This window comes from Poecilia latipinna, unplaced genomic scaffold (genome assembly GCF_001443285.1).
Source record: "Poecilia latipinna isolate Pla-1442-1.1 unplaced genomic scaffold, P_latipinna-1.0 Scaffold374, whole genome shotgun sequence".
NCBI classification, from domain to species: Eukaryota; Metazoa; Chordata; class Actinopteri; order Cyprinodontiformes; family Poeciliidae; genus Poecilia; species Poecilia latipinna.
In genome coordinates, this window is record NW_015112990.1 from 14,545 (window position 1) to 40,039 (window position 25,495).

At 37.7% G+C, this 25,495-nt stretch overlaps 1 protein-coding gene across 9 annotated transcripts in view; it reads left to right on the top strand.

Annotated features, from left to right (window-relative positions):
* Window positions 1-25,495, top strand: part of slmapa (sarcolemma associated protein a) — a 66,157-nt gene that overhangs the window by 3,321 nt on the left and 37,341 nt on the right. For 7 of the 9 annotated variants that reach the window (XM_015036604.1, XM_015036606.1, XM_015036607.1 and 4 more), the window contains exons 2-4: window positions 13,730-13,877; window positions 15,827-15,899; window positions 23,189-23,225. In XM_015036604.1, coding sequence (XP_014892090.1) covers window positions 13,730-13,877; window positions 15,827-15,899; window positions 23,189-23,225 — 258 coding nt within the window. Of the gene's footprint in view, window positions 1-12,059; window positions 12,122-13,729; window positions 13,878-15,826; window positions 15,900-18,079; window positions 18,357-23,188; window positions 23,226-25,495 lie in introns of those variants that run through there. The other 2 variants (XM_015036608.1, XM_015036612.1) reach the window with 2 other exon arrangements.

Genomic DNA, 25,495 nt, shown 5'->3' on the forward strand with positions numbered 1-25,495 from the left:
TGTGTGAATTTAACGATGTGAAGAAGCCGGGGAAGCGACCCATTCAGCACTAACCGGCCTCCTGAGACACCGCGCGTCTCAGAACTTGCTGAAAGATACGATTGTTGTCCTGTTTTCTAATTCCACTCTACTTTAACAATCATGACGGTGGGGATTGAAATTAATCCATTCAGACTTGATCTGCCCTGTGAGCATGGAAACTGCTGCTCACAAATGCTCCTTAAGATCCTAATTGATTAAGTAAGGCTGATTCAACTGAGCTGGTGTGAAGCTTTGAGCTGCAAATAACTTCCCAGATTTGATCATGTTTCTCTGGGCTTTTTATTTTTGGAGCACTTCATAAAAAAATATTGAAAATGTACATGCAGTCTTGTTTTTCAAAGGGGTTTGCTTTAGAATACAGCTGTGTGAGATCTCTTCCAGTAAGAATATAGAAGGTTTAACTGGTTTCATGAGTAGGTAAATATGTGAACCAATTTTAATCAAATTTAACGTAATCTCTTTAGACTTTGTTCTGCTTCCCAACAGCTTAATGAAACTCCTATCTAATTCCACTTTAATATCACAGTATTTAATGTTTCTCTGCTGACAAGTTCTGGTTTAAAATCCTCAGATTGAGAGTTAAAATGTTTGTGATGGAAAATCAGTTGTGTGTTTGTGATTTCTTTGAGGAACCAGCTAAACAGGTCGAGAAGCATCAGGATTACCCTGTTCTGCAGCATGCAGACACTTTGAGATGCCCTGTGTGTGTGTGCGTGTGTGTGCATCATCTATTTATAACGACAGGAGTAGCGTCATCCTTTCCTCTCTTCAGGGATAAACACACACATGCATTCCTCCAAATACCAGCGCCACGGTTTTAATTGGTCTTGAACGATTCAGTGAGGTTTGCACTCATGTCCTTCACCAGAACCTTTTTGGATGAGTCCTTAACCTCCAGCAACATCTTAATGTTCGGCATTTATTTCCTTTATTCCTGCAGAATAAGTCTCTGTTTTGGGTGTTAATGCAGTTCAGTGTCAGCGAAGCGAAGCCGGACACTGACTGGCTGTTAATGATTGAGTAGTGTGCTCACTACGGAGACCTCCTAAGACAGATGCAGCCCACTCTCTGTTAATTTATGACGCATAAAGGAGAGGTAAGCACGTGTTCATGGAGGCTTTAAGGGGCTGTAAACAGCTGGAGAGCTTTGTCCTTTATTTCCTGGTATCTCTTTGTCTTTTAAATCCAATAAATGCCAAGACTTATAAGGATTTAAAGCGAAATAAATCGAATAACCACAAATTGGTTGAGAAATCAACAGCTGTGTCTGATTCAGCTCCATTTAAATCAAAGCTTCTGGAAAGTTTGTGTCATTAGAAGATAATAATGAGAGGAACCTTTATAACTTGGAGCCATTTTGCTGTCAGGACAAAGAAACACAACATGTTTGGAGCTGCAAATGTCACATAAGGTTTTGGAAAAAAACCGACTGTATAGAGAAATATCGACTAAAGATGCAAATCTTTGTCTAGCGATTTGATTCAGATTTTTAGAATCAATTCAGAAACGATTCTTTATTCAGAAACCAGGTTTTCCATTCAGTCGGTCTACAGACTGTTTAGATCATGTGACCAACAGGAGGGAAAGACAGCAGTATAAACAAATAAAACATTTATTTAAAACGATTCCTAAACTTTTAAAATTCAGTTTATGTTTAGACAAAAATAGGGTTGTGCTTAAAACTCTGTAGTTTAAGTTACCAGTATGAGGTGAACTTTGCTGTCTGGGTTTTTCTTCAAAAAGTATCAAAGAATCATTTAGAATATAACTTTACAAAAACAATTAATCAGAATAAAAATAATTTTTGACCATTTAATTCAATATTCCCATGATTAGGAATTGTGACTCTAGAGAAAAAAAAATCTGCAACTTTACTATCTACTTTAGGACATTTTGTCTAAATTTTAAAGATGGTTAATTTCTACTTTTAGGATTTAAAATAAAGATGACCATAAGAGGATGGAAATTCATGTTATTTAAAAAGCTCATAGATTCCAACCTAATAAGGAAAACAGATCTTAAAACATGTTACTGGTACTTTAGTGGTACTCTTACTTTTATTGGTTTTTTTTTTTTTTTTGGAAAATTAAATGCAGTAAGAAAAAAACTATTAAAAACCTACATTTATTATTTCTGCATTTATAAATATGAACAAGTTCCTTTTTAATTAAGAGCCTTTGCAAGCCCTTTTTTGGAGATTAGAGTCATCTGGAGGTGTATTGTGGAGAAACATGCATGAATTATTGCAAAAATATTTATAAATGTATCAGTTGAGATTAGCTCACATTTTGTGCAATAATAATGCACTCAGTTACTGATGTAACAAATTGTTTTGCAAGCCGTTGGGTTTGAATACACGGCTCCATTCAAGAGTGTTTGTTTTTGATTTGTTCGGTGTTGTACCATAAAAATAATCCACAAATTCAAAGGACTTAACATGCAAATTCTGAAAAGTGTGGCAACACCAAAGTCCAGCGCGCGCATTTTCGGATTCAGAGTCTTCTTGCGTAACCAGAGCCTCGTCACCGCAACTTCCTCTTGTGATAAGAGAAACGTTTTGTTGAATGAGTCTGCAGGTTTGGGTTGAAAATGACTCATTCGTTTGGATCCAAATTGGTTGCTTTGCATCAAACTTTCACCTTTGCTGTTCTGATCGGAACGCAACCCAAAGCAGAAAGGTAAAATACTTTGTTTTTCTGAGTCTTGTTTGTTTGGCTGCTGGATTGACTTCACCTCAAAGCATCTAATTATGTTTTTAAGTGTTATGGCAGGGAACTAGAGCGTTGACTGACTCGAGAACAGCTGGTGTGATGAATGTTTTAAAGACCTACGGAGAAAATGAAGCGACGTTTTGAACGGCGGCGGCCATCATGATAAGAGATCAGACCTAATGAGGCTGCAGGGCCTGGAGCTCCAGTTTGGGAATCTCTGAGGAAGAGGAGATGAGATGCTGCAGATCTAATCGAAGATGTCACTTCCTGTTTCATAATTCTTCCTCTCTGACTTTGAAAAAGTTGCCTTTTCCTGAAGGAAATGCATTGAGAGTTTACATCTAGGGTAAGATGGAGAAGATTAATCGATTGTTGAAATAACCGTCAACTAATTTAGTAATCAAATAATCTTTAACTGGAGTACACAGACTCAAAAAAGGTAGTTTGCTGAAAGAACAACACAATCAGAGCAGAAATTAAAAGCAAAACTGTACAAAAATGCATACATATTGCACTTATGATGAAAGACTCTTTATCTGTAATGGGGCTCTTCTATACGATTATTTTAGCAATCAATCAATTATTCTGACAATTGAATAAATAAATGCCTCCCTCCTGAGGTAGCTCCTAAAGCTAGTAAAAGATTTAGCTGTGAAAATGAAGAGAAAATAAACAATTCAGTTCCTTTTTTTTGAAAACATTTTATTGCTTAAAATGCAATAAAATTAAAACAAGTTTGAAGTACAAAGAAAATGCTTAAAGTTCAAAAACGGATGATAAAAAATTTAACTAACTTTTAAAAATAAAAGCAAACTTAAGTTGATGCCTTAGTAAAAACTGCTTTTTATGTTACACTTCACTGTCAATCTCAAGTTTGAAGTAGGAAACAACATTTTAATAAAAGATTTCTATTTTTTTGTCAATACTCTCCTTGATAAGCAACAAGGGACAAAATGGAGCTGGAAAACAAAAGCTTAAAACCGGGAACGTTAAACTACTAAGCCAGCAGAGAGCAAAGGCAGCGGTCTGGAAGTATTTTCCTTAATTAAAAAGGGAATTGAATTTTTAAGTTTTTTTTTAAATTTCCTATAAAACAATCTTAAACGGGCAGTATTTTGTGTTTTCAGGCATATAATGCCATTTTATAGCATTATCAATAATCGGTACCTTGAGTTGTTTTGAAAATGCTACATATATCAAATATTAAAATAAATTTTACTTCCTATTTTGACGCCTTGAAATTGGGCCTCTGTCTCTTTAAAAACTCCTGCTCTTTCTGACACTCCACCTTCAGGAAGTCATCACAACATGGCTCCCCCATTAGCCGGGTTTTCTCTACAAATATTCGACCTGATCTGACTCTGAACTTGAAAAGGGTTTGAGGAGAGTCCTGAAAGTCGAGTCCTTCAGCTCCATCATCATCGTCAGCTGCCAAAAACCAGCCTTTGTGTTAATCAGAGGAAACCCCGAACCTGTGTTACTAAAGCCGTACAGCTGCTGCGCGTCGTCCATTCCTCCCTGCAGTGAACCGTAACGCGCTCCAGCTGACCAGGCCTGACCGGGTTTATCCCTCAGCAGCAGGTAGATGTGTCACATCAGAACCGTGTGTGGTAACTCCAACAGTTAACTTCTGCTTGCAGAAGACAAAGCTTCCTGACGAGCTGTGGCTTTCAGTCGCAGGTTAATTATTATTTCAGTTATGTCGACATTACAGCAGCTGACGATTGCATGTTAAAGGGAATTGATGAATTAAGCTTCCTTTTTTTTAGACTGTCCAGTCATGTGGACAGCAGTTTCAACATCTGCAACATGAAGCTGGATTCTCCTGATATCCTCTGTTTCATATCTGAGCAGTTCTGTAGAAATTTCAACTGAGAAGTGGAAATAAAGCAGGAGAATCCCAGACACTTGCAGATTTATTAGAAAGGCTTTAATGCTCCCCGTTTGGACAGCTGACACCTGTAGTGCAGGGGTGTGCAAACTTTTTGTCACATCGACCAAAAATTGTCAAGTCAGAATTACCAGTGGTCAAAAAAAAAAACAACTTATAAAATAGTTAAAAATAAGTAAGTATATTACAACCTTCATTTTCCTTCTATACAGTAAACTAAGCAAAAATAATTCAAAGGAGCACATAAAGTAGCTAGACTCTTTGTAAGAATGGGGTTTGTAAGTTATGGAATATCCAAAAATTAAAAAGGACTTTACACATTTGTCTCATGAAAACAATGATCTACTTTGCACATTTTTGGGGGAAAAAAACATTTTTTGATGCATTTAGCTGTGTTTTATAAATGATTAAAAGCAGATTTTGATTCACCAAGTTGCAGAAGGCCCAGAAATCAAATTGTAATTCCCAGAGGAGAGTTTGTGGTGTTGAAGGTTTCTTCGTAAGCGCGCTCATCATGACGGGAATCAGTGGATGTTAAACGTGTGAGGACCGCCGCCTGTTAAACCATATTTTCTGAATATTTTGTCTCCGAGGCACATCAGGTGCTGTTTGTGCTGGGTGAGAGATCACGTTATTGTCGGTCTACTTGTTGGCTAAAAATGAGGACAAACCACACACACACACACACACACACACACACACACACACCCTAGTAGTAGATGACTCATTTGATCATCGTTGTTGGCTTTGGGTGTGCACTGTTTTACTCCACTCCCTGTGCCTTTAGTTTTTCTGAGCACAGACTTACTGAGGATCAATTAAGATCAATGTCTGAGAAACTTTGCTTTGAATTTGACAGCTTTAAAGGGGATCTATTATGCAAAATTTGCATTTTGCATGTTTTTATACTTCCATCTGGGTCTTCTTGCAAAAACAGGACTTAAAAAAAACACCCATGTATTTTTAGGGATTTACTTATTTTTTGATGTCTGGAAAATGAGTCATTTTAAAAATCCTTCACATATCAGCAGGCACTGCCCGTCACCTAGCAACCCCAGCGAATCCCAGCTCGTTTGGTCAGCTGGTTTTACTGCTGTAGGGACAAGGCAAGTGTTTTGTTGTTGACTTACCATCCAGAAACCACCTGCTACATTCTTGCAGGCTGTGCAGGAGGCTCCACTCCTGCTTTTCAAAGATGTACGGTTGTGTAATTGCACATCTGTTTCCAGCCATTTTCAAGCGTGAGTGTAAACATTCAATTGGGGGTGTGATTTTAAAACACAACGCATCTTTTTAGCGTCCAGGGGTTTTAATGTGGCCAGTGTAGGTGTCTACTGCTGCATCATGGGTATTTATGTTTCAGATATAGAGGGAGTTTGGGTATAAATTTCCAAATGCTGCAGGAAGGCAGGTGGTTCTCTGTTATCAGTCTGCTATAAGTCACACCTGAATACAGGCTGTGATGGGAACACTACCAGCAGTACAACACGGAACCATTTTATTGTTGCTTTGCAGATTTTTTCTTTTAGTACAGTGAAGATGTGAAATTATTTTTTTTCTCCTCACCCTTCCCCATTTGCACATTTCACACTTAAAACCTGCCGACAGTTGAGATGTCTCCCACAAATTCATCATCACCTCAAGTATTTTTCTACTTTAATATGAAACAAAAGGGCTGAATCTAAAGGGGAATCAAAACTGATCTGCTGCTGGAAGTAAGGCTCTGCTAACGAGGTGAAATAAGAACGACCTTTCGGATCAATGCAGGGTTACGCCGGTCCTACTAACCTCACAGCCCTCAGTCTCAGCAGCTCATAATTATGTCTAGTCATAAAATGAATTTATCATTGGCACACAGTAGATCCAAACTGAAGCCGCAAGATTTGAACTTTGAACTTAAAATTTGTTGCAAGTATGCAAGAAAACATGATGCAAAATGACCAGAAACTGTATATATACAGCAGCTAATGTATACATAGTTCTAGAGCTGGATTATACATTTATCTGTCATCACAGTACGCAGTATTGGTAGGATAATCACATGTGCTATGATAATTAATCATTCGTACTGATTATAATGAAGATTGCTGTTCCTGATATTTTTTTTTTTATTGTTAAGCAGGCAGTGCATCACTTATTCATGATTTAACCTCATTAATAATTTTCAGAGCGACGCAATTAAAATGCTCACTTACTACTGCGTGTGTTGCATCTTTCTGCTTCAGCTCCATCTATACCTGAGATTAATGCAGGAGGCCGAGTCAGCAGGAGCGTCTCAGGGGAAAAAATGAACTTATCCCAGTTTTGCTGCTGATTTGATTTTAACTGTCGTCTACAGGTGAGCCTGTAGGGTAAACCGAGTTGGGATTTAACTCACATAGACAGCTTTTCAACACTTCCTCACACANGAAGTCTGCCTTACTCCGAACACACTATGCAACAGTTTCTACCTCACTTCAGCACAAAGCCGCCTGGTATTTTACATAATTTTTATGTTCAATAGTCAGATTGCATTGCTGTTGATCACTAAAGAGAATATTCAGCAGAATTAGCAGAAAGACAGAAAATGTACACAGCGCTGCTGAATCCATCCGCACGGTCCAGAACCTTCTTTTACACTGCGTGTCGCTGTATTTAGTGACTTCTCAGGAAAAAAAAAACATGAATTTAACAAAATCATAATCGACAGGTCAGGTTTGTTAAAGATTGATCGACCGGAAAACTGCAATCGGTGCAATTCTAAAAATACATATACATATATATGAAAGCACAATAAGAAACTGTAAGCTTAAATTTACAACACAGGACAATAATACTCTGCAACTATTTATATTTTGTAGCATTATTATTATTTAGTTAAAAGTGTTGTGTTTTACCGTGCAGGGAGGTAATATTTTTACACATTTTAATAAGGAAGGCTGAATTCCCAGATGCTTGTTGGTTTCGTTCTGATAAAGAGGCTCAGATTTTGTCATATACTAATTAATCTGATTCTGCTCCTCCATAAAAATATTTCTACAGTATCAAAAATGGTATAGATTATTTTTCTTAGTATTAAGTGTGTTAAGTTTGAAATTTTATCAAACCAACGCCTAGAAAAGGGATTTTTTATTTTCTCTTTTGTTGGATTGCAAACTGTCGGTTTTTTTAATCCTTCATTTTATGTGGAACATTTTGCTTTAAAAAAACAAACAAGCCTTGCCTTGATGTTTTCCTTTAGTCTAAATCTCTAAAATGAAATCAAAATTGTAACTCATTTAATCGTACATTAACTTTTAAACTGTGGACGTCTTTTTGAAAGGTTCTAGAAATGTTTTATATAGTGGAGAAAATGTCTCTTTAGCTTGTAAAGGTTGCTAACTTAAACCTTCAGACTAGACTTTTGTCCTGCTAGTTTGGGTATTTTTGCCATTTGTGTTGATAACTGAATGAAATATTCGACTGGTTTGTGGTTTGCATTTCCAACGGTTTCCTTGTTTTAAGCTGAGAAATGGACATTTGAGAGTAAAATGAATTTATTCCAGGGTTGTTCTGGAACCAGATAGTGGGACTGGGCTTGCGTTCACACGCGGCTACACCCTGGTGCAGGAATATGTTCGCTGATAAACGCCGGTTCTGTTTGCCAGCAGCTTCTAACAGGCTCTTTTGGAGACGGTGGCAGAAGTCCAGGCTCCTCTTTTCTGGCTCTGCTTCAACTGAGACTGGTGCTTTCTCTCCATCTTTAGCTCCCACAGTAAACTCCAAGTGCTCTTAGTTTTATCTCATAGTCAACCTTTGAAAAGTGTTGGATTAATTAAGAAGAAAGCACCGCACCATGATCTCAAAAGGCCTTTTTAAATATTTTTTAACCCTCTTTAATGAAATGTTTCTGAACGTACCCAATCCATCTGTAAGCAGAACTTTCTGAACTCTGATGGATTCATTTTCAAACAAATCCTCCTTGAACTTGTCTCAGACAGCATCTCTTGTCATTAAGAGGAAAACTGCATCAAAATGCTGATCTTGCTTTCTGCTTATTAAGCATCGGCGCTCATTGATCGATGTCACTTTGCTGTAGGTATTTATCCTTTACATCACTGCTCAGCTCAACAGAGCAAATGTTTACCTGCCGACAGCGTCCTGTCACTTGGTTCACTTCAGGGTGAATGTTTATTTTATAATTTAAGGTTAGAAATGTCTGTTTTTCAACTCACCTTATAGTATTTGTATCTGATCCTGTGCAGACATTGAGAAATTTTAGCTAGACAGTAATTGGTAGTTTGACCAGGACTTGTGGACCTTTTCATGTGTGTGAAATGTGATCAGTCGCTGCTTTTTGTTGTCTTTTCTCTTCTGGGTTTGACCTTTTCTCTGCCTGGCCTCAGTGTGAAATGAACAGATTTGTCAGACCAAAGTGTGACAAAATGATTCAGTAACATAAAGAGACGATCTTATCCCTCATCCCGCAGCTGTGACTAATCCTCATTCAGGGCCTATTTAGTTGTGCTGTCAGTAATTATTAACAGAAGGTTTATGGCTCCATTGGCTGTTTGATCTTCCACTTTGCAGCTTTGCTTTTTCAATTCCAGATTCATAGTTACTTTGATTACTTTGTTGATGGATTACTGAGATGTAAATAGATAAAACAGCAATTCAGAATGAACTCTTATTAAAATGTATGTTAACCAGATGTGGCGCTAAGCTTTCTCTTATCTGTCAGTTTTACTGATGGCATAAAATAATAATCTGATTCTAATCCACTCTATGCTTTTTAAACATGTTCACTAGCATTTAATTTTTATTTGGCTTAATTAATATTCAACAAGCCTAATATCAAGCAAGTAAATGCTTTTTTGTTCACAGCGGCAGTAACTACGCATAAATGGTGAAACTGAACGATTGCACTTAAATTATTAATAATTCACTTACAGACTTGCAACTTCCTCCTGGTCTGCCTGAACCCGAATTGCCCTCTTAATCAAAAAGTTTTGATGTTGATGTAAAGGATGAATCCACACTGGAACTACAAGCACCAGTTCAGAGAGAGTTTTGAAATCTGGGAATATTTCGCCTATCAAAGTAATCAGAAGTCGGCAAGACTTTGAATGAGGAGTTTTACGGTCCTGTAAATTCTTGCAGGAAAAGCTGATTTAATACTTGGAATGTTACATTTTTACAGTAGCATTTGTGCTTTTGAGACTGACTATGCAGACAATTGTAATAAAAACACAGAAGACTGCAATTAAAATGTTAAGTCATCACCCAGCCGTACTGCAAAACTTGAGAATTTCATTCAGCTAATTGTTATGAACTATTACCAGAAACCGCCCCGTAGACTTCTTAAAGCTACGGGTTTCTACCTTATTGAAATATATTTGACTGCTTTTTGTACAAAAGCTGCTTATTTAGGCATTGCTTTGAGTGAGACGAGGTGCTGCAACCAGAACATTGCTGGATTATTTGGTGGTAAATACTTTTCTTTTCTTGAATCCATAGAATTGAATTTCAATTTAAAAAAAATCTTGCCATTTGTTCAGTTGGAACTCTGGAAAAATTTTAAATTAGTCAAAATTAAATGTGATCTGGTAAGCCTATAAAAATGATAAACCTACCTAAAAAGGTGGATTTACAACACTATGATTAGAACAAATCATCTTATGAAACAAAGAAACATTTTAGCACGTAGCTAGCCATAACTATTTTTGCACTTTGCTAAAGGATATGAAATGGGAATTAGATTTTTTTTTTTTGAGTTAAGAGCGCATATTTCCAGGTGACCAACTAGGAAATGTAATTTTGTGGGCTGGAGTTGCTTTCAGAAAAGGACGCCCTTTACCACCTCTGTCATTGGAGCCAATGTTATGCCACAGAAATGTAAACACGATCTCTGTTTTGCATTGGAGATAAAAGTATATCTGAGATGCTACATGCGGTCCTCTTGAGGTGGGATTATTTTTAGATGTGCAAGGTCTCATTGTACCTCTGGTGAGTGATTCCTAGAAAATTATCCGTCATATGATGAATACTTTCTGCTAACGTGTCTTTGTGCGCTTGCCAAGGAAACCTGTTGTCATGTGTTGACCTCCTGACTGGTTAAGTGGACTTCGTTTCTTTTGGCTGCTTGCTGATGCTTTCGCTGCTCTGAGAGCTTCAGGAACGAGGAGAGCAGCGGGAATGCTGGCGGAGAAACTGCATTTTGAGAAGGCATGCAATCATGTGCTCACATGTTGGTGGTGGATAGGGGGTAAACATTTCTTTTTTTTACTTTTCATGGACCACATGCCCGTTTTCTTTGATTTCCTTTTTCTTTCACTAACCTGGCGTCGGTGTGTTTGAGCTTCAGCTGGTGGTGTTCATTTTATTTAATATCTTTTCTGCATTTACAGAATAATTACTCAATGTTCATTTAATGGTGCATGGTGGTAAATGACTCGTTGGACTCGTCGAGTCCGCTTTAATCAAACTCTAGTCAGTTTGGTTTGTTTGGGGGGTTGTGGATGCTTAACCGAACTCTGATGCAGACCAGAAACTCAAACTCTGTCCGCCTTCAAACCTTGATCTCAGTTCTGTTGAATTGAACTGAGGAGTAGGACTCGTCTTTTGTAAAAAACCAAGAGTCATTTCTCCTGCTAACAATAAGCTCACAAGTTTGTTTTGATTATATTTACCCAGAATGCCCTGCGCTGTAGTCTGCCTCCTGCTTTTGGAGCGGTACCAGAGTTCACTTCAACCGAATCAAGACCGATGTTTGCAGGCAGACCAGAGTTAGCTTTTTTTTTGGTCCACATCAGAGTTTGATTACGCATTCACACTTCCCAAACGAACCGGACTTTCTTGGAAAACGAACTTGAATTAAAGCAGACTGCACATGGTGTGAATGCACCCACAGTCATCAGGTTACTGCAACAGTTTGCAGCTGTTTCCAGACAGAAAGCGGTGAAGAAAATAGTTTGAAGTACTTCCCTGGCAGTCCAAGTGGAGGCTAGTTTTTTTTCCAACATCAGCGATTACTCACTGAAGCTGTTGTTGTTTTCTAAATGTTTTTATGATCAATTTAATGAGTCTTTTGCTCATTTTAGAAGAAGCAAGCTGACACCAAGAAGCAACCAAACATGTTGTAATGGGCATTAAGTATTCAGGTTTCTTGCTCTCCTTGTAGCCATACTTCATGCTGGGAATTAAAATGTCAATTAGTAATGATGATGCATCAAAGACCAACTGCACCTACTGGACCAGGACCTAACCGCTGGTGATCTGATCCAAGATGGATGATGTCATGTTTTCTGTGTCCGTGTGAAAGAAATGACTGTAGAAGTGTGTGTGAGAGCTGTATGTGAGGTAGGAGATGCTGTGTGTGTGTGTTGTTGCTGGGTGAAATGCTCTATAGTTAGGTCCCTCCCTCCCTGTCTCCATGTTACCATGGGGACAGGAGGTAGCTGTGTGGGGTATAGCATCACAAGATGCGAGCAGGTTGCTTTCCGTAGCTCTCTGCAGTCGGGTAAACGTCTGTCTCTGCACCATTCTTCCCTTCGCCGTCTGTTGTTTTGGCTTCTTCTTCGTCGTTCGTCCTCCGCTCTGTTCTGTGTTTTGTCTGTTTCTCTCATCTGAAGGACGGTTCACTTTGTTTTCAGTCAGGACGAAGAGCTGAGAGCTAATGAATGAAACTCGTGGAACATCAGACAGATTCACTCCTCAGGCATCCAGATCTGATTGCTTACTCGGTGTGTGTGTGTGTGTGTGTGTGTGTGTGTGTGTGTGTGTGTGTGTGTGTCGTAATGTACGTTTTAAATGTTGTTTTTATTTCCTGTTGCGTTCTGATGTGCTCTTGTCTCTTTTTGTATTTTTCGTTGACATCTCTGCCTGTTTTCTGACCCATCTGAGTGACAGGAGTTAGACCTGCTCTTCGGTGTGTGTGGCTCCTGTCATGCTGGTTGTTGCCCTCATGATTTACCTCTGAGTGTAAAAGAGGCTTCCAGGCAGGGGATGCCGCTGCTTCCTCAGTATTATCGCACTCTCCTGGACGGTGAAACCCCAGAAAAGCTTCCAGATGTAACAGAGAACCATAATTAAATCCAGTGCTGATGAGTAGATGAAGTCTGTCAGTTCCAGCTAAATCTGGATTTATTGTCAGGACTGGCAGGTTAAGCTGTAGCAAACTGGAAACCAAATTATTAAACATATTAGAGGGTTTCCCTCAGAAAACTAGCTGAACCTGGTGGGAGGGTCCACCAGCTACCACACCGTATTTTTGTGTTTAAAAAATGTTAACAAGAAATTTTGGAAATAAAACATCAACGACAAAGAAAATACAACAGTGGACTAAATAAATGAGTCTTTTACTAGTAATTACTGTCATGTTGTCTCACTTGATGTGAAGTTCAGGCTACGTTCACAACACAAATGTGATCCAAGTCCAACTTCTGACTGCAGTCTAAACGGCCCAAATCTGAACTTTCACCTCAAAAATCTGATCCGTGCCGCACATAATAAATTAAAACAACCTCAATAGTTTCCATTTGCACGATTTATTGTATCGAGACTCTATAATTTATTTTGTAGGTTGTTTTGTTTATTTATAATTTGGATATTTAAAATGTCTTCCAGTTCCAGTGTTAAATGTTCATTACAATTTAAAGTTTATTAATCTTTGAGAATGTGTTCTTGCATTATTATACCATTATCATTATATTACTTAAAAATAGCCTCAAAACAACAGTATTACCTTTGATCGCAATACTTTTTAGGACAATTTATCATCCAGCAAAATTGGTTTGAATTGAGCATCAATATCTGTGGTATGAATTTATCCTTAGTAACCAAGACGATAAAGCTCAAGTCATGACTCTCCCGTTTTACTTTTCTCCATCAGGGGAAAGGTACTGTAGTTTAGAAACCTGTGGTTCCCTCTGCAATAATGACAGTTTAGTCTTTATTGTGCATAAACTCAACAGCTGTTTGAAATTATCTGTAAACATTTGCCTGGTTCCCCTTTAGCTCTGCTGACCTAACAGTCCTTAACACCAGGAAGTTTGGTCATGTTTATCGGGATTTCAACCCTGTTTTACTGCCTCCCTGGTTCTTAACCTGCTGTGTTTGTGTGTTTCAGTTCTACCTTCAGGACACTAAAAGCAGCAACGGGACGTTCATCAACAGCCAGAGACTGAGCCGCGGGTCCGAGGAGAGTCCGCCCTGCGAGGTTCTGTCCGGCGACATCATTCAGTTTGGGGTCGATGTCACCGAGAACACACGGAAAGGTTTGTGCAAACATGCTGTGATGCCCACTGATGGACTGAAAGACAACGCTGGTCCAGTTAGGGAAAACCAGACGCCTCCTGGAAACCTACTGTTACATTTTCCTCTGTTTTTTTTTTTTTGCAAACGGAGTCCAAATATACACCCTGAAAAATACTTAATGGTGGCTTAGGGCTAATTTAACCATGCAACACAGCAGCACAAGGCTCATAACAAAGCGCACATATTAAGGTCAGATTTTCAGCTCTACATACTGTATTACTAATCCAACCTGCAGGACTGCAGTCCAGAAATACACTTACATTTTGGGCCCAAAATAAAATAAAAACATAGGAATATTTATTAAATCAAATTTACAACCGTCGTTTATTATTATTATTATTATAATTATTATTTAGGTTTTGTTATGTCCAGCACAAGACGAAGCACAGATGGTGCAGGCTCTGTTAACAGCTCTGCATTGTGGCATTTTAGTATGTTAGAATAAAGAATAATTTTTTCTATTCAAAACAAGGATTTATTTATTTTTTTAACATTAGTATGAGCACATTTAACTTAAAACGAACAATTTATCAAAAAAGATGTGATTGATTCAGTTTTATGCGACTGCAAGTATATTCAAAAATGAACGGAGACTCAAGGACTGGAAAATTGATCTAATATAACTTCTGCTGCGAGGAATGACCATCAGGTAATGCTCAGATTCTGTTGGTGTTTACTGTACATATTTACAAAATATCTGCATTAACTACAGTAATGCTTTGAGCGAACCTTAAGTTTTATTATGATATTTTGCATTACTATTGTGATAATAAATGATCACATTTTGTTTCTTTTTTTTAGTGAACTGTGTGGCTAAAAATATACATAGACTTTACACAGCAGTGCACTGTTTACAGAAGTAATGATGTCTGGATGGAACCGTTAATGAATCAGAGTTATCCAGCAGTGAGATTCAACAGCATTGTCACAAGATCAGATAAAGACAAAGGAAGTTAATAAAAAGACAACGCCACAAATGGCAATCGCATCAGTGACGCGAAAGTCGGATAAAATGCAACATGACCTTTCAGGATATAAGATATGAATGCAATGTTGTTCCACATATGAAAGTGCCGCAACTTAGATTTTTTTTGTTGGGTGAAAAATATTGGAATCGGGTCGTTCAGACTGATATGAAAAAATGGACATGGATTTCATTTTCCTGCTGTGTGAACGTAGCCTAACTGAAGCAATTCACACCTGAATCAAAAAGGGAGAATTACTGTCATTGCAGGGATGGAAACTGTGGCTGAAAATGTAGCACAATATATCATATCGATATCGATAATTATTGATTAGTTCTTTTGTTTTAAATACGTGAAGCCAAACTGGTGGCACAACCTTTCCTGTTTTATCCAGTTTTCACTACATGCTGGTGTTTTTTTATTTTTTTTTTTATTTTTATGAGGCACAGTGATGACACCTTAAACTGCTACAGTGCAAATTACTCAACATGCTGTTGCTAGGTAACCACAAGATACTCAGCAGGTTGTTGCTAGGTAACCACAAAATGAGCGAGTGAGTTGATGCCACTAATCTTAGTTGGCTGTAAGATGCTGATCATCCAAAGTTTTTCCTCTGCCTACATCCCCTAGAATGCTGTGCGGTTCTGGGTCAGAATTCAGTGAAATTTAATATTCTATCAATATATTATATATTGATATTGATCAAGTGTCTTTTGCGATATATATTAATGATTCATTGTCCAGCCCCACTACATTGAGTGTCAGCAGGTTTAGCTGAAAAATGAGTCAGTCGTTTAGTTCAGGTGTATTGGAGCAGGGACGTACGCTACAGTTGCAGGACAGCAGCGCTGGAGTTGCAGAACAACGTAAAACGGTCGTCATGTCTGCCAGTGACTCCGTTATGCTCGTTAGTAACGCGGCTGTCTGTGTTTCTCTGTCCCCAGTCACCCATGGCTGCATCGTGTCAACAATCAAACTGTTTCTGCCTGATGGGATGGAGGCCCGCAGACGAAGCGAGTAAGTCACCGTTACCCTCCTAAAGGATTTAATGTTAAAAAATATATAACAATAACATAAGATTTGGATTGAGTGAACCAGCAGCATAGAAAAGGTTTTATTGCTTTATGTTCTGAGGTAGAAGTTGTTCTATCCTCTGCCAGCACAGAGATGTGATGAGCAAACCTTAAAGAAAATTTATATCCAATTAAATTTTGAGCATGACAGTAACTGTATAAAACGGTATGAAATGTGGCTCATGAGTTTTTAGCATGTTTGTGTTGTTGTACAGTAAGATGGGCTGTTCCTGAGCAGCAGCCGACCCAGCATGATGCTTCCTACTGTACTCACAGCTCCACCTGTCTGTCTGTGTCTGTTTGGCTTCAGTTGATGCCGTGTGTGCACAGGTGATCCAAGGTTACAGAGCGGTGGTGTGCAGTGCCATCTGCTGCTGCAGCGTCAGTAGGAACTGAATGAAAAATGCTTTTATATCGCCGTCCTGTCTGGTCAGCATGGCCCACCGTTAAAAACAGACCAGAGATGATGACCTGATGTCTTCAGTATTTGAGTATTTGTGCAACAGCATTGTGTTGCAAGCAATGTGTATCGGATTGCATTGGTGGATTTTAACAATAGAGTTATGGCTTTTCCGCAGATTTAAAGGTCTCTACTGAAATAACACCTTTTAGTTTCTAAAAATGTTACCTTTTGATGTGCTTACTCACATTAACACACCTGTGATTTTACATGTCATCCATATAATGAGATGCCTGGCTTTCTCTAAAATCCACTACAGAGCGAAAGCTTTGATTAGCATGATGGGAACCGTAAGAGTCTGAAGATCTCCACTGATTCTTCCACTTCAACGATTTAGATGATTTAAAGTGCAACACATTGTCTGGTAGCTTTAACTGTGACTCGTTACAGCAGAGGCAAAGAGTACAAATAAACTTCAACTACAAAACATTAACTACCAACTACAACACCAAAACAGAGTCTGATAGGATGTTTATCGAACGGAACAAGTGTTAATTTAATGAACCATTAATTGACAATCAATCGTAAGTCGTTTACGTTTCATCCCTAATTTCGACTTCATCCTCTTATTGTTTCGGCTTTATTTTCCAACTGTTTTGACTTCATTCTCATAATATTACGACTATTCTTTTTGTTTTACAACTTTATTCTCTAATTACTTTGACTTTATTCTGGCGTTATTACGACTTATTTCCGTATTACTACAACTCATCATATTAAGACTTTTTTCCTGCATTGATTCACATTTATTCTCCTATTATTGGGACTTTTTTCTCAGATTGTTTTGACTTTTTTCTAGCATTTTTTACTCCCATTCTCATATTGCTACAACTTCTTTTAATTTCAAATGCCTGAATTTTCTTAGTGTGGCTCTAACACTCAGTCATAGACATTCATGACATTATGGAGTCCAGTCGAGTAAATTAAATAATTTAAGTCCTTATCCAGAAACGTAATGCTACAGTTACTCAACATTAACTGCCTCAGTTTATCTGCTGTCATATATTTAAATCATATATTTATCATTTGTTGCTAAAGTAGACTAAACTTGGACTCCTGACTTGTTGATGGTTTCATTGTGGTTCCCAACATTCATATTTAGACCAAACGGGTCATATGGCATAAAAAGAGATCTGCAGCAGCCAGTACAGTCATTATAAATGATGGAAAAGCTTTACATCGTCAGCAACAGCCTCAATGCCTCAGATCAGCAAGATGATACAAAAACAGGCTGAAATTGTTACATCAGACTGAAACGTTGTGTGACCACATACATCTTTATTATGGATTTATGTCTAATGCATAACATTTACTGTGAAGGTGGAAGCCGATCAGAAAACTAATCAAACAGAAATCTCCCTTTGTGATTCCATATGAAGCTTTTTATCTTGTCAAAAGAATATTCTGAAGATGCTGGGTTCACCAGTTTTTATCAAAATAAGGCCTCAACTAAGTTTTCCCCTTGGAATCAAGAGCCTCCAGCCTTCTCCATTCAGCCGTTGTTTTGTTCCTGATTCTCTCTCTGTCTGTTATCGCCGTCCATATTTCCTCTAAACACGCCCACATACCTGAGGTCATGTGACCAACGCGGATGTTTCGTTTTCAGGTGACTTGTTCTCTGTGAGGCGAGCAGAGCTCACACAGCGAAGGATTGTAAGGAAAACTGAAAGATCTTTGCCGGAGTTGGTGCTGCACAGACGGGGAGGAGTTTGTGCAACTAGTTTGAGTTAAAGGAGGAAGACCTTGGTCATCAGCGGGAGGAGCAGACTATAAATAGAAAGACAGGTTGTGTCACTGAGCGTCTTTGCGGCTCGGCTGTTGAAAAGTAGAGACAAATTATCTGCCCAGGACGAGAATGAAGTGTTGTGTTGGAGAATGAAGCGAAACGAGTTTATTTCCCAACTGCTGTAAGGCTAGAGGGTGAACTTCGCCCTGTGAAAGGTAAAACAGCTGACACACGCGCGCGCGCACACACACACACACACACGCACACACCCTGACACAGGAGCAAAAGTTGACAGGTAACCTTGGATTACTTCAGAGCCGAACAGGTTGGTGCTTTGTGTGATTTGTTTGTGTATAATCTCTTCACATGTAAGAAGGCTGTTGGCAGCCGCTGTTTGTTTGCTCGCTTTGGGTTTTATTAACGCTGGCGGACTGGAGCTGAACGTGCAGCAGGACTAACAGGATCCTGTAGTTTCTGCTGCAGATGTGTGTTTTTTTAAAGACTGGCTTATTCAGCAGGTTTGTTTCAGGCCTTCAGCAGACGGGAAGCGTTTTTAAGGAGGTTCTTCTGTCAAAGATCACTGTTATTTAGACAAAGATTAAGCTGCAGTTAATTCACTGCTGGGGTTCTTCTATGTGGTGGATCCACAAGTTCTTCCTGTTTGGAGAAAAAAAAGGTTTATCCTCAGGTTTTTAGGTTTGGTTTTTAGTTTCCGATGCTGATTATATGAAATTCAGATCCATTGACTGACAGTTTTTCTCCATAGTTATTAATTTAATTGTGATGAATCAACCAGTGAAATAATAGTCAGCTAATTCAGTAATTGATTAATTGCTAACTGCAGTATAGACTCAAAAAAGGCCATTTGCTGTCAGAACAACAGACTCGGATCAGCAGTTAAATCTGTACAAAATCATCTATACATTTTGCATTTAAGCTCAAAAATCTTTTGTCTGTAAATCTGTTTTACCCAGAACTCCTCAAGTTTCAAGTGGCTATTTTAGCTTCACCTGATTCAAATTCTGTAAAAAAACAACAAAACAAAACCCTCCTATTTGCTATACTATTAGTAATCAGTTAATCAAATAGATAATCACCCGATTCACCCTGACAAGTCCAGCAGAAAGGACTTGAATTTTCATGTTAGAAGTATTTTTTAGCTGCAGCTGCATCCTTTGCTACAAATGATCAGCTATTCACTGCAGGAATGTTATGTTGTTGCACTTTAGAAAAAAAAATTATTACCGGAAAAAGGAACTGAATTGTGTATTTGTGTCTTTTTATGTATTCCTAATATTATATTAAATAAGCCCTAAGTGGCTAAATGAAAGAATGTGCTAATATTTCCTATACTATTATCTACTGTTTAAATAATCATTAGTTTATTGTTTTCTTTTTACCCTGAGATGATAGTTTGTCCAGTTTCTTTAGGTTGCACTAATAGACTGAAGCTTGTTATGCCGTTTCTTGTGGCTCATATGGATGGATCACCTTTACAAATCTCCTCATTATGCATGATAAACATGAGCTGCTGTCTGAGATTTCTGATTGAGGGTTTCATCCAGTAACCAGTGGAAACTGGTGCCCTGCTGATCATCTTCTGGATTCTGTCTGCAGCAGCTGCAAGTCACATCTCACTGTTTCTGCTGCTTATGCATTTTTTTTCAGTTTTTACTTTTCTGTCACACTTAAAGGGACAGGATTATGTTTTTCTGACACATAGTTACTTGATTATGCTATAAAATGTCGGTATACTAGCTGAATGGTTGCAATGGAGATTAAAGGATTTCTCAAACATGCATGAAAGAATCAAGGCCACAATCCGGGTATTTTTTTGATGAGGGAGTAAGATTACAATGTGATGTAAAGCTCAAAGTAATTTTTTTTTTCCATTAAAAAATGTTAATTCCAACAAAGAGTAAATAAAATATCTGGATAATTTAAAAACGGGCCAACCTGAACCTTTGTGAAGCCACAAATGAACTGTGATTAGCCTGTTTTTAAAGTTTTGGCACAGTTAAACAGTCAGGCCTCTTAAATGGAGCCCGTCTGACAACATGAAGTAGGCTGGATGATCTCACTCATCCTTCTGGAAATATTTTCTGGAATAATGAGAAAAGTGGAACTTTCAGGAGAGCATTAAAACAACAGCATCAGTAGTTCCTCCACTCTCTCAATAATGTGTTCATTGGAAGCAGAAACACTGAGTACTAAGTGGAAAAAAGTGAATTACATGATGTACCATCAGTCTGTTCCTTCTTTAATAGTCTCTGGAAATGCAGTGTTACTCTGAAATATGATCGTTAAACCTTCTTAAAATCATTTTGGAAGTATGCGAGCGTCCCAGATGGAAACACCCAGCAGTGTTTTCCATCCTGGGTGTCTGATGGACTGCATGCAAAACACTTGAGCTGGATCAGATGTGGATGACTGGTTCCTGTGGGCCGGCTGCAGGCTTTCTGTTTGTGTGGGCTGCGCCGACGTTCTGCTGAGCTGCACCGACGGCCTGTTGTGTGATGGATCCTGGCTTTCTTAGTAAATGTGTTGTTTGGGATCATCGCCGGTCTGATCTCTGCAGTCGGTGTTTGATAACGTTATGATTCAGGCTGAACACCTGCAGTGAAGCTTTATTTATCCTCCAGAAGCATCTGGAACATGACATCACTGTTACTATATAACTAAGGTTAAAGCCATTATTGAAATAATCGTCCACTTCTTAAGTAATCGATTAGTCATTAAGTCGAGCATACAGGCTCTAAAAAAGTCAATTTACTGAAAGAACAACATGTTCAGAAGAGTAGTTAAGACAAGGCCGTACAATATTTTGCATTTAAGATAAAAAATGTTCCTTGTCTGTTTAATATCTTTTAACCAGAACTAAAGTGGCAGTTTGGCTTCACTGGGTTCAAATTCTGCAAACAAACAAAATATCTCCTATTAATCACCGTTTTCTATCCATTTATTAATTAATCAAATAAATGGTCACCAGATAATCTCCATATTGTATTAAGCCAAACAGAAAAGGCTGAGTGTTTCACATGTTGATGTTAGAATTATTTTTTAGCTGCAGATGCATCCTTTGCTTCAAATGACCAAGCGTTTGCTAAAAGAATTTGGTTATTGCATTTTGGGCAATAAAATGTTTTTCTTATTTAATAATCTATTTGAATTATACGTTCATCTTTTAATGTATTTCTAGCATTGTAAAAAACTCTTATGTGGAATTACTGCAGAATGTGGTTGTTTATCAGATTAATCGATTGTGATAATAATCTATTACTAAAACAATCATTAGTAGAACATTAACATTTTAAATGTTAAAATGATTTTAATTGATGTCTGTGGCCTAATTTATGGTGACAGGCCTACTTTCCGCTCAGATTTCCATTTTGACAGCAGGTCTGCGTTCGGAGGCGTCTTCATGACGTTGCTCCTGCAGAATGCAACTTAAACTGGGCAGAGGGCTTCAGCAGCTGGTTAATTAAGCAATGTAGCTTAAAAAACAAACTATAAGATCACAGTTTAACTTTTTTTATATATACCATTTCAGATGAATTCATTCTGGATATGTAGGTGGATGTTTGCATTTCTATCATAATCACTCAGTAGCTTTGAGATAAAACTCAACCTGCTTTACTTTAAGTGATTCTCCTTTTCTACACACGTTGAATGAAGTTAGTAAAATATTTGGTTCCTGCTGCTGTTCACACCTCTCCTGCTTTTACCAGAGTTGCTGTATTTTGTCCAGAGTTCAGCCTTCATTCTCACCTCTTTAAACATAACAAAAACTGAGCGTCCCTCCATTCCCTTCTTCATGGTCATTTATAGGTCTGTCATGATAACAAATATTGCTGAACGATAAATTGTCCCGGATGTTGTTGTGATAAACGATAATATTGTTGTTTTGAGACCATTTTCAAGAAATATAATGTTAATGACATAAAAATGCAAGAACACATTCTGAAAGATCAGTAAACTTTAAATCCTACTCAATATTTAACACTGTAACTAGAAGACAATTTAGATATCAGTATAAATAAAACAGCAGAAACAACAAATAAAATTAACTGTGAAGTCTCTGTAAACAAAATTGTCCTTAAAAAACGACTAGCAGAGACCGAAACACCAGACTGAAGAGTTTTATCAACCAGTTTTTGGTAGAAAGAGAGAAAAGAGAAAAACAAATTATACAAATGGAAACTCTTGAGCTCTTTTCAATTGATCATGCGAGTGATTTATTGTGACAGGCCTAGTCATTGGGTGATTGGTCCACCACAGAACCAAAGGGACAAAAACACATTTCTGTTCAACCATGGTGACAAAATCCAACATGGCTGCTGCACAAGAAACTAAAGATCTGTTTATTCTGACTGCTTCTAGCTCATTAAGTCAGTCAGGAAATATATATTTTTGTGTTAAAAGTTTAATTGTGTAGCTCCATAAACAGTAAGGTTGATTTTCACCATTATCATCCTGAATTTCTGGTTTGAATGCAGATCAGTGTGCGGTGAATCTCCAGAAATCATTTCTTTAGGTCTCTCTGTTTCGTTCGCGTTCTTGTAAATGTTGTAAATCAATGCTGGACTTTACCTTCACTAAACTTTGTCAGACTAACGTCAGTCATTGATCTTGTGTGGATGTGTGTTGAAACTCCCGAGGCGTTTCTGTGTGAATGAAGCGTCGCTTTCATCTCTGAGCTTCACGGCGTTTTAAGGGGAGCCTTCAGCTCAATGACTGTGTTTCAGTGATTCTGCATGGACCAGAGCGTGGAGCGGCCCGTCAGCCTGAGGCCCGTTCAGCTCCTCTGTGTGCTCTGTTCAAACATTTATCCAGACTCGGACCAATCCGTTACTCAAAGCAAATCGGACATGATGCCTTCATTAGACAAGGCGCTGTGATTTAACCACTGCAGTAGCTTTACTACTGTTGTACTTTAGTTAAAAAAGGACCTTCAGAAAGTTGTTGTTCCCCTGTCGCTGTGGTTACTCCATGTATCTTTACTTCCTGCTGTTTCCATGGTGTTAAACCTTTTTCTCTTCCTTTTCAGTGTCATCCAGACTCCTTTACCACTACCTATAGACAAGGTAAGACCAGAAATCGCTGTTGTCCTGTCCCACGTGTTGTTTTATATTTAAATGTGAAGAAAGGGACCAGAACAAAGCAGCTAAATGTGTTTAGCATTAAACTTATTCATCAATGGTGCTTGCTCTGATTTATTGTGGATTAGTTACTTGATAGAGGAATGCAGGTCCTTCTCTTCACATTTTTCTCAGTATGTGGTTGAATTTTCTGTCTGTTCTCCAATACTAATACAATCTATTGTAAGCAAATAAATGTTTGGTTTGAACTGGGCTTCCTGAAAAATTTTATTTTTCAGGAAATAAAATTCCCTGTTGCGTCAGCGGCCAGTTTGTAGTAAAACCAGTAGTTTAATGTTTTTCTTCAGATTTATCATTTACATAATGTCTTCTGCCAGAAAGTCATGGTCAATAAACAGCAACACATCCACACCTAAAGGCTGATGGGGAAAAACACAAGGCTGCAGACAAACTCAGTAACTATTTTAAATAAAATAAAGTACAAGACGGAAGAGTTTCTGTCGTTGTATTTGTGCAGACATCAGATATAAAGCAGTAATTTGCATCTCTGTGCAAACGGAGTTAATTTTATTAATTTTAGATAGTTTACACCTTTGATAAAAAGCAGTAACTTGTGCTGTGTTCACATAGCAGGACATTGTGACCCAAATTTTACTTTCTCACAACAATTCTGAACTTTTTATCCAAGAAAACTGTAATTTGTGTCACTTCCATATGTGGATCTAAATCGGACGCATTTCTGATCATTTTCTAAGCGTCTGCACTTAGAACAGTCCTGTTGCGTTATATCCAATTTTATAATGTGTCATAATTCTGCACCAGAAGGAGCCAGGCTCTGTAAATCTAGATGTAAACTATGGCTAAAATAAGCACATTTACCTTTTTATTAGTTCACCTCATCTTGTCATGAGCTTGTGACAATAATGTCTGCTCTGAATAATTTCTGTGATGTCTGTTTTTCTTTTGTGCATGTAAACCGTTCACACAGGAGTCTAATTGTCGTTACATTTAATTATTAGCATGAACAACCATGCAAAAAATAAAAGATCTAATTTCAGCAAAATGTTGGGACATAGCCATACTGTATCCAGTTATTTAAACGAAATTTAGTTCCCTCATGTAGATTATATCAAAATAATCTCAAAAATATTTTTACTTTTATTTAAATTTGATCCAAGAGCAAAAGGAAAGGCTTGAAAAAAAAAAACCTTTTAATATTTTTACTAAAAGGAAACATCTGGCATTGAGTTATTAATGTAGATGCAAAAATAATTTATAAAGTGGAACAAATTGGATTTACTGAATTAAACACCAACTCAGTTTTAGAAAAAAAAATAAGAGCAGAATGAAGAGTCAGCTGCTGGTAAATATTTAACAAATTATTCTTGGTTTTAAAACAAAATATATATCTGATTCTCATTTTCCAGAGAGAATGCTGAATGACTCAAAGTTGGGACTAAATGTTTTTAACTCGACCATGAAGCTTTTATTCTCTGTACTTCTGCTCTGAAATGACACTTCTGCAATTTCCTCCACTTTAGTTTTGTCACGAGTCTCTATTAAATAAAAATGAAGCGGCTAAACGAGCTCCACAGTCAGTCCACTGCATTCTTTGGTTTCTGCTAATAAAACAAGTTTTTCAGGCTGCTTCTCCCAGCTCAGACAGACAACAAACTGCTCGTCTGCAAAACTCAGCCTGCTTCCTATCAGCAGGATAATACAGCCTTTCATAGGTTTGTTTTGTCATCAGTGGCTGAACAGAAACGGTTAACATCCTACAACAATTACATAAAGCACCAATTTACAACACAAGGCGGTTTCTGAGACAAATTTAAGCCAATTTCATTCCAGATTCTACTCCGGTTTTATGAATTTTCATTAGGAAATCAACTCTATGGCCCAAAGACTAGATGCAGACATTGTTGTGTTTGGTAGCAGAAAAGAAAATGCATAAAAATCACTCAACATTCCTTTTTTGATGACCCCACTCACATTGAGGTTGGTAACACATTGAAATGGAAAACGACCCAAACTTTTAGAGACAAGTCGAGTTTAGTCGAGAAGTTACTAACAGCAAGGAACCATTATATGCAGGTATATATATATATATGGTGTGAATGAATAAATGCATAAATATCTATATCTATATATATATAGATATAGATATATATAGATATATATATATCTATATATATATAGATATATATATATCTATATATATATATAGATATGTATATATCTATATATATATAGAT